The sequence below is a fragment of the Colobus angolensis genome, unplaced genomic scaffold, assembly GCF_000951035.1.
Source record: "Colobus angolensis palliatus isolate OR3802 unplaced genomic scaffold, Cang.pa_1.0 Scaffold81, whole genome shotgun sequence".
Taxonomy (NCBI): domain Eukaryota; kingdom Metazoa; phylum Chordata; class Mammalia; order Primates; family Cercopithecidae; genus Colobus; species Colobus angolensis.
This window is the reverse complement of record NW_012121932.1, coordinates 7,531,487-7,541,534: the sequence shown is the minus strand read 5'-3', so window position 1 is coordinate 7,541,534 and position 10,048 is coordinate 7,531,487. Positions and strand designations below refer to the sequence as shown.

Here is a 10,048-nt window from a genome sequence, read left to right as displayed (position 1 = left end):
AAATAAATAAAGATTCCATGCAATTCCATGCAAAATACCAATGATATTCTTCACAGAAACAGAAAAGGCAATCCTGAAATTCATATGGAAACACATAAGACTCCCAAATAGCCAAAGCAATACTGAGCAAAAAGCACAAAGCTGGAGGCATCACACTACCCAACTTCAAAATACACTGCAAAATTATAGTAAAAAACAGCATGTGTTGGTATAAAAACAGACACTTAGACCAATGGGACAGAATGGAGAACCCAGAAATAAATCTACCTGTTTATTGCCAACAGATTTCTAACAAAGGCATCAAGAACATACGGTGGGAAAAGTACACCCTCATTAAGAAATGGTGCTGGAAAAACTGGCTATCCATGTGCAGAAGAATGAAAATAAACCCCTACCCCATCCTGGCTAACATGGTAAAACCCCATCTCTACTAAAAATACAAAAAATTAGCCAGGCATGGTGGCAGGTGCCTGTAGTCCCAGCTACTAGGGAGGCTGAGGCAGGAGAATGGCGTGAACCTGGGAGGCGGAGCTTGCAGTTCACAGAGATCGCACCACTGCACTACTGCCTGGGCAACACAGCGAGACTCTGTCAGAAAGGAAAGAAAAGGAAAAAGGGAAAAGGAAAAAGGAAAAAGGAAAGGAAGAAAAGAAAGAGAGAGAGGGAGGGAGAGAAAGAAAGAAAGAAAGAAAGAAAGAAAGAAAGAAAGAAAGAAAGGAAGGAAGGAAGAGAAAGAAAGAAATAAAATAGACCCCTACCTCTCATCATATACAAAAATCAACTCAAAAGAGAGACTTAAATCTAAGGTCCCCAACTATGAAACTACTAGAGGAAAATATAGGAGACATCCTCTAGGACATCGGTCTAGGCAAAACTGTTATGGCTAAGACTTCAAAAGCACAAGTAGAGGAACAAAAACAGACAAATGGGACTATATTAAGAAAAAGCTGCAGCACAACGAAGGAAACAATCAACACAGTGAAGAGACAACCTGTAGAATGGGAGAAAATATTTGCAAACTATTTGTCTGACAAGGGACTAATATTCAGATTATAAAGGAATTCAAGTAAAGAAACAGTAAAAACAAGAAACAACAAAAAAAATCTCATTACAAAGTGGGCAAAGGGTCTCAACAGACATTTCTCAAAGGATATCATATAAATGGACAACAGGTATATGAAAAAATGTTCAACATCACTAATCATCAGGGAAGTGCAAATCAAAAACACAGTGACATATCATCTTACCCCAGTTAGCCCAGAATGGCTATTATCAAAAAGAAAGTAACAAATGATGGCAAGGATGTGAAGAGAACAGAACTAACAGAACAGGAGAGTCACTTGAACTCAGGAGGTGAAGGCTGCAGTGAGCTGAGATTGCACCACTGCACTCCATCCTGGGCAACAGAGTGAGATACTGTCTCAAAAAAAAAAAATCACACTCTATAAGTATTATGACTAAACTCTATCAGATAGGTTTTTATGACAGTTTTAATGGATTTTAACCCACTTGCCGGCGCCAAATATAACATGCGCTTACTGCACTTGGTAATGTAAAACGATTTCAGAAACTGAAAAGCAACAACGGTAGTACCATTAATTCTCACAAAGCCTAAAGCAGTGAATAAACTCTGAAATACACTATACCTCACTGTTTCACAACTGGCATACTCTTTTCTGAAATTCAGAATGCTGCCCAAAATGTGCCAGCAGGAAAGTCTTCTTCCTACTACCTTAAGTAGTGGTATTGACCTGCATTTTCAATACAGAGTCATGCATTGCTTAACAATAGAGATATACTCTGAGAAATGTGCCCTTAGGTGATTTCATCATTGTGGGAACATCATAGAGTGTACTTACACAAACCTCAATGGGATAGCCGACTCTACATCTAGCCAGCATGGCACAGTGTATTGCTCCTAGGCTACAAACCTGCACAGCATGTTACTGTACTGAATACTGCAGGCAATATCAGCACATGGTACGTATTTGTGTATCTAAACATATCTAAACACAGAAAAGGTACAGTAAAAATATAGTAGTCATCCCTTGATATATGCAGAGGATTGGTTCTAGGACCCAGCAACCCCCCAGCCCCCCACCCCCACATGTACCAAAATCTGTGAATACTCAAGTCCCACAGTTGGCCCTGCTGAACCTGCATATATGAAAGTCAGTCCTCCCTTTCTATATGTGGGTTTCAAATCCTGAGAATACTATATTTTCCATCTGCATTTCATTGAAAAAAATTGCATATAAGTAGACCTGTGCAGTCAGAACCCTGTTGTTCAGCAGTCGAATTTATTATCATCTTGTGGGGCCATCATCATGTATGCAGTCTGCTACTGACTGCAATGTCATTATGTAACACATAACTGTAATTTAGGGAAATAAAGTACCAAAACTTGCAGTATTTGCCCTCAAATATGTTGGGAGAAAATTATGAAATAATAATTCTGAAAATCACTACAAAAAATTATAAAAATATGTAACTTATATTTGGCCATGATTATTATGCACGTTTTATCTGTAATAGAGAGAAAACATGAATTTACATGCATTTTGTTTTTCAAATTTCCTAAGCTGAAAGAAAGACTTAAATGAAGGAAATAGATCCACCTACTAGGAATTCTATTGTGCGATTCGTAGACAAACTACTTTTCCCACATACCCTTACTCCAGAAAGCAAACAGGGTCTCTCGGGCCAAAGCTGGGAGTAAGATTGTGAGGAACTGTGTGATCCATCACTGCTTTGGTGACATCTCATCCCTGTCTCCAACTTCACAGTGTTAACAATCCCTGTTCTTCATTTGAACTCTACCTTTTCACTTAGTTGCCTTAAAAATATTTCTTCTCAAGCATCTAAACATATCCTCTAATATGTGCCTTCTCCTGCTACTCCTTTCTAATTCCTGCCCAATGTCTCTCCTTTCTCTTTATCCAATCAGTCAAAAACATTCCCTAATTATCAGTAAGTATAAAAGTTAGTCAGCTGTTTGTACAGAGAGGAGAAAAAGCCACAAAAAGCAATGTAGTATAGAAGATGAGAACTGAAAATCAGGGTACTTCAGTTCTAGGTTGACACTATTAAGCTATGTGACTATCACCTAACTTGGCTCTAAGTCAATTTCATTTTCTCTTCTGAAAAATGATGAGGTCAGAGTATTTCAGTGACTTCCAAACTTTGTTTTACAAAACTGGGTGCCTTGGGGTTGCCAAGTGGCCAAGGAGAATGAACTGGTTGAAAGGAGGAAAAATATTCCCATTTTTAACTATTTTCTGTATTGTAAATTCTAAGTGAAATTTCATCTAGAAAAACAGAAAAAGGTTTAGAAATCATTGGATTAAGTAAACTCTAAGGGTCCGTCCAGGTCTAAAATATAGCAGATCTCCAAATAAAGCACACACACAAAAAAAGGTTTTGATTATAGATCCCTTCTAAATACCAATTCCACATTTTCAAAACGTCTTGATCAGCATATATCTATTTTTTAAAATTACCTGGAAGAACATGAGACCATGAAGTTCCACTATCAAACCAGATGTCCAAAATATCCTGACCTGGCACATACTCCAAGGCATCAGGGCCACCAACCTAGTAAGATAATGTAAAAGCATGTTAGGTACACAAAGATCACAATACAGACAACAAATACTGTACCCCAAAAGTCTTCAGAAAATGAAATGCAACCATTAAGTTCACATTTTTAGATGAAATTTACAGTATTTTTAAGCATTTCACAGTTAAGTACAACTCCCTCCATTCACATTTAAAAGCATCTGTGGCCACTGAATTACACATTTACCAATGTAATATGAATTGGTTTTTATTTCCTTGAAATTAACTTTAAATTTGGATATTTTAATGTGTGATACAATCAGCTAGCTCTACTACAGATCTTACAAAGGCCTGATGTAACATTAGGCACTGTTCTCTCACAGTAAATTACATGAGCTTAGTCAACCTTAATCAATCCTGGCCCTCAATGAGGTAACAATTGACCCTCACATTCCACTACTTTATTAAATACTACACTTTTTTTTTTTTTTTTTTTTTTTGAGAAAGAGTCTCACTCTGTCGCCCAGCCTGGAGTGCAATGGCACAATCTCGGCACACTGCAATCTCTGTCTCCTGGGTTCAAGCAATTTATCCTGCCTCAGCCTCCTGAGTAGCTGGGACTCAAGGCATGTTGCACCATCATGCCTGGCTGATTTTTTCTTTTTTCTTTTCTTTTTTTTTTTTTTGAGACAGAGTTTCACTCTGTTGCCCAGGCTACAGTGCAGTGGCACGATCTCTGCTCACTGCAAGCTCTGCCTCCCAGGTTCACGCCATTCTCCCGCCTCAACCTCCCGAGTAGCTGGGACTACAGGGGCTCGCCATCGCGCCCAGCTAATTTTTTGTATTTTTGGTAGAGATGGGGTTTCACCGTGTTAGCCAGGATGGTCTTCATCTCCTGACTTCGTGATCCACCCACCTCGGCCTCCCAAAGTGCTGGGATTACAGGCGTGAGCCACCAAGCCCAGCATTTTTTTTTTTTTTTTTTTTTAGCAGAGATGAGGTTTCACCATGTTGGCCAGGCTGGTTTTGAATTCCTGACCTCAGGTGATCAGCCCTTCTCGGCTTCCCAAAGTGCTGGGATTATAGGTGTGCACCACTGCGCCCGACCTAATACTACACTTTGTTTTGTGGGGACGGGCTCTCACTCTGTAACCCAGGCTGCAGTGCAGTGGCCCAATCTCAGCTCACTGCAACCTGTCTTCCAGGCTCAAGCCATCCTCCCACCTCAACCTCCCGAGTAGTTGGAACTACAGGCGCATGCCACAATGCCCAGCTAATTTTTATACATTTTTTTTTTTTGTAGAGACAGGGTTTTGCCATGTTAACAGCCCAGGCTGGTCTCAAACTCATGGACTCAAGCTATCTGCCTGCCTCAGCCTTTCAAAGTGCTGGGATTACAGGTGTGAGCCATCACACTCAGCCTTAAATACTACAGTTCTATAGTTAAACAAAATGTCTACTTTCAAACTGCATTAGCTTCTAATTTACAGTAAATAAATTTGTTAACTTTACATAAGATGCTTTTTTAACTCTCAAGAATTTCTCTTGTTGTCATCAAGTCCTGTAATAATACCACAAAAGCTGTTAAATACAAACAGAAATTTACCTCAGATAAGACTTCTTTTGGAAGAAGTTGCTCAGGGGGAAGAGTCCACCAGATATCACTGCTGTGCTGTTCCACTAGTTTAACAATATGCTCAACGGTTTGGCTATTTCAGGGGGGACATGGCAGAATTATTAAATTAACTATTGTGATGAATAACAAACATTTTAAAATTAACAAATAGTGATTTCTTTTCCTATCTTTTTCCTCAAACCTTAGTTTGAAAAGCTGCTATCATTTTAAATTCAATATAAATAAAAAATTAATTATACATATCCTTAAAAAGAAAAAAAAAGGGCTTCTTCTGACCACCCTGTTTCCATTACTGATTTACCTATTTCTTACTAATCTATTTTCTATACAGGTACTTATACTCGAAACATCCTAATTATCTTTCCTCTTCTGATTTCTACCTAAATTAAACCAACACATACTCTCAGTTCTACCTTTGAAAGTTTACAGTGGTTCCCACTCACACTCTGTCAATCCAACCTCATTCCCTGAAAACTAAACTGATGCAATCAATGGTCTGAGAGCACTTCCCCCTACCCTCATCCCTTTAATTTACAAAACAGACCTTGAAATAGATGCATTCCTAAACTGCTTTTATCACACAATTCTCTGCTTGAAAACTTTCCAGGACTCCCTCCCTGCTTACAGGCATCTGCATAAGATGCAATGCCATACTAGAGCAAAGACTGTGATGACAGATATCCAGGCTTATATATTCTGACTGTCACTTTGTATTTATGATCATGCACAAGTACTAAAACTTCTTTAAGACCTAGCTTTCCCTTCTGTTAAGAATAATCTAATTCATTGTTCAGAAACTACTGAACACCTCCAGTGTCTTGGGTACGGGCACTAGAGATACAGCAGTTGGCAAAATACGCAAGACTCTCCCCTGATGAAACTTAACATTGTAGTAATCCTAGACACTTCCCTCAAACAACTACAAACTAAATGAGACTATACATATAAAACTTAGTACAGTACCTAACACATGACAGAAAGCCAATCAACCCCTATCAAATAAATAACAGAACTGGTCATATCTTTGGGAAGATAGACAGTAATAAATTATTTGAAAATTAAACTCAAGGAAAAAAAATCACACTATAGTTTCTCACAAAAATAACATTTTTATTTTATTAGAATATTGAATCTATTATTGCAGCTTTGTTGCTAGTACAGCTTCCTCTAGTTGCTTTTCATTTAGTCACAGTACATATAATGGCCAAGAGCATGGATCCTGCCAGCAGGGGGCTTTGACTTAATTTCTGGCTCCAACACTTGAACCCGGGCAAGGTGCTTAACATTTCTGTGCCTCAGTTTCCTCATTTGTAAAACACAAATAGTAAAAGCATCATTAGGAGACTTCCTATGAATATTAACTGAGTTAATAAATATAAAACACATAGAACAATATCTAGCACATTTGAATAAATATTATGTACGCATTATTCAAACTGATTATTTGACATCAGGTCTGGGCCTGATAATTCACAGATAAATGAAGTGTTTGCCAAAAATTGTTGTGGAAAGCAAAATCAAATGAGTATAAATTAAATATGCTCTACAGGCCGGGCACAGTGGCTCACGCCTGTAATCCCAGCACTTTGGGAGGCCGAGGCGGGTGGATCACGAGGTCAGGAGATTGAGACCATCCTGGCTAACATGGTGAAACCCCATTTCTATTAAATACAAAAAAATTAGCTGGGCATGGTGGCAGGTGCCTGTAGTCCCAGCTACTGGGGAGGCTGAGGCAGGAGAATGGCGCGAACCCAGGAGGCAGAGCTTGCAGTGAGCCGAGATCATGCCACTGCACTCCAGCCTAGGCAACAGAGCGAGACTCTGTCTCAAAAAAAACAATAAATAAACAAATAAATATGCTCTACAAATTTAAATTTGAAATACCTTATAAAAGCTGGATATCACTGAGTTGGTATTCTATGAAGGATAGATTTTAAAAGCATAATGCTACCATCATGTACTTTGAAGAACTTACAATGAGAAAAGAAAATGGGCATAAATGTATGTTTCTAAGACACTGAATCATTTTAGATGGACTTTAACAGTAAAGATAAACTTTTATGTTATCAGATCATAAAAACCTTATGTAATAACTACCTAGTTATATGAAAATAGTATTTAGTTACATATTACTATTTTACAGTTTGCCCAGAACATTTTCAGTTAAGAAAATATGAACATAGTATACCAGAAAAACCTGAATAAATCTAAAGACCAAAAGAAAAAAAAAACAAAACAAAAGATTACAACCATAAAAGAGAGATACTAGTAAAGTACATTTACATGCAAATATATGCACAATTACAGTACATAACACTTCATACTAATGAAATTCTCATTAAAAAATAATAATTCTAAAAATGGGTGTCATTTGCCTTTCTTTTTTACAATGTTATCATTAGACTGGCAAGTTTAGGTAAAGAGTAAAATAAAACAGTAAATGTATTGGAAAAACACATAAAAATAATATCAAAGTAAAAGTAAATGTCTCAAATGTCATATTAATTTAGCAAATACGGTAGAAATGTTAGGATAAAGAGTATTAACCAAAAGCATGTATACATAACACCACATATCTTTTTCAAAGCACTTTACAAGCACTTGCTAATTGGATTCACAGAAATACACAGTGGGTCTTGACAGATGATTTGTTCTACACCTTAGGGTTCCTTAAATTATGAGGCTAAACAAGTAACAGTTAAAACCAGGCCTTGAATTTGTGTTTCCTAAATCATACATAGTTTGGTGTGGTGTTTTTACTTCTTTATTCTGCCTCTCTAACTCATCTATAAAGACAACACTGTAACTGAATTCACACTCTTACTCTCTGGAGTTTGCTAAGCAATGGCAGAAAGGCTCTTTTACCCAGGCATAGAGTGAAGACTGCATATCAGAGATGAAGTGAGAAACTAGGCAGTCTCAGGAGATTAGCATGTTGACACAGCAAGTACTAAGTCCAAAAACCAGACTCTACCTGTGATTTACTGGAAAATGACAGGAATAAATCATATTATTTTTTGAGTTTCAGTTTCTATAAACATTGGAAAAAGTTGTGATGAAGAAGACTAGGTGAAACTTTTTATTCTTAAAAGAAAAAGTCCTAATAACTAAAGAAAAGTGAGTAACTTTATGACTGTAGATGAAATATATCCATTTTATTTTAATTAATTAATTAAATTTTTTTGAGACAAGGTGTCACTCGGTGGCCCAAGTTGGATTGCAGTGGCATGATCATAGCTCACTTGAAGCCTTGAACTCCTGTGTCACGTAATTCTCCCGCCTCAGCCTCCCGAGTAGCTGGGACTACACGCCCATGCCAAGATGCCCTGCTTTTTTTTTTTTTTTCCACCCCCTCTAGAGATGGGAATCTCGCTTTGTTGCTCAGGCTGGTCTCGAACGCCTGGCCTCATGCAATCCTCCAGTCTTAGCCTCCCAAAATGCTGGGATTATGGGTTGTGAGCCACCACACCCAGCTCCACATCCATATTTGAGAATCCTAAATTCAACTTTAATAAAACTAAGCTCTTTTTCATATTCTTGGCCTGGCACGGTGGCTCATGACTACAATCCTAGCACTTTGGGAGGCCAAGGCAAGAGGATCACTTGAGCCCAAGAGTTCAAGACCAGCCTGGGCAACATAGTAAAGACCACACATCTATTTTAAAAAAATAAAAATGAGCTCTTTTTCATATTCCTAAATATCAGAAAATTCAGTGACATTTTAAATGTTATTTAACTATATTCAAGTAACCTACTAAGTATATAACTAAAAGCATTAAGAAAGAAATATTCCAATTTTGCTGTTGGCATGTTATTAAAGCAACCATAAAATCCCACCAAGTTTAGTCAGACACCTCTAATCTAAAGTTCATTTTAATTGCTACATTTTTTATAACAATATTAGTAATTTAGTTAGATATAGAACATATTTTAATATAAGAAATGTAATTTTGTGTTTTATATATACTTTATTTGCAAATTTAAAAAACTTTTTAAAAAACTAACAAAAGTCTCTTAGCGAGGAAGAAAGGTTTTTCTTTTAGCTTACCTAATTACACTTACGAGAAACAACGTAACTACACATTAGCTACACCAATGAAAAGCGATCCTGCAATCATTTTTAAAAATCCAATTTCAAAAAGGCTATTGTAAATGAAACAACATACTTCAGATTTTTTCCTTGTTACATATGTATAGGAATCACAACAAAAGAAAAATTTGTTCAATGTATCCAAAAGAAACATGAAACATTTTTAAGGGAAGAAGCTTTATCTCATTAAGATAGCAAGTCTCACTAATATTTAGAGAGCAAGACTTCCTTCCTTCCTTCCTTTATATTGTGAATTATGAAAACATCATGTTCTAAATAAAGTCTACTAAATGTACTTTAGTAAGCATTATGTTCTATAATTAGGTTCTATTTTGAGATTCTAGATAAATTATTTATATTTTTAAAATAATAAAGTTAATTTTAAAATGAGTAAAGAAAAACCCAACAAATGTATGTTAATTAGCTAGATTTAGCCATTCCACAATGCATACATATTTCAAAACATGTTGTACATAATATATGCAATTTTTGTCCATTGAATAAATTAATTTTGGGTGGGCACGGTGGTTCATCCTAGCACTTTGGAAGGCTGAGGTAGGTGAATCACTTGAGCTAAGGACTTCAAGACCAGCCTGGGCAACATGGCAAAACCCGGTCTCTATAAAAATACAAAAATTAGCCAGGTATGGTGGTGTGTGACTGTAGTCTCTGCTACCTGGGGGATGCTGAGGCAGCAGGATCACTTGAACCCGGGAGGCGGAGGCTGCAGTGAGCTGAGATTGCGCCAATGTACTCCAGCCTGG

At 37.1% G+C, this 10,048-nt stretch overlaps 1 protein-coding gene across 1 annotated transcript in view; it reads right to left on the bottom strand.

Moving 5' to 3' along the window:
* Positions 1-10,048, bottom strand: part of IARS2 (isoleucyl-tRNA synthetase 2, mitochondrial) — a 77,095-nt gene that overhangs the window by 22,132 nt on the left and 44,915 nt on the right. The window contains exons 13-14 of the mRNA XM_011929458.1: positions 5,165-5,267; positions 3,501-3,594 (exon numbers count right to left, since the gene is read on the bottom strand). Of these exons, the coding sequence (XP_011784848.1) occupies positions 3,501-3,594; positions 5,165-5,267 (197 nt within the window). The remainder of the gene's footprint in view (positions 1-3,500; positions 3,595-5,164; positions 5,268-10,048) is intronic.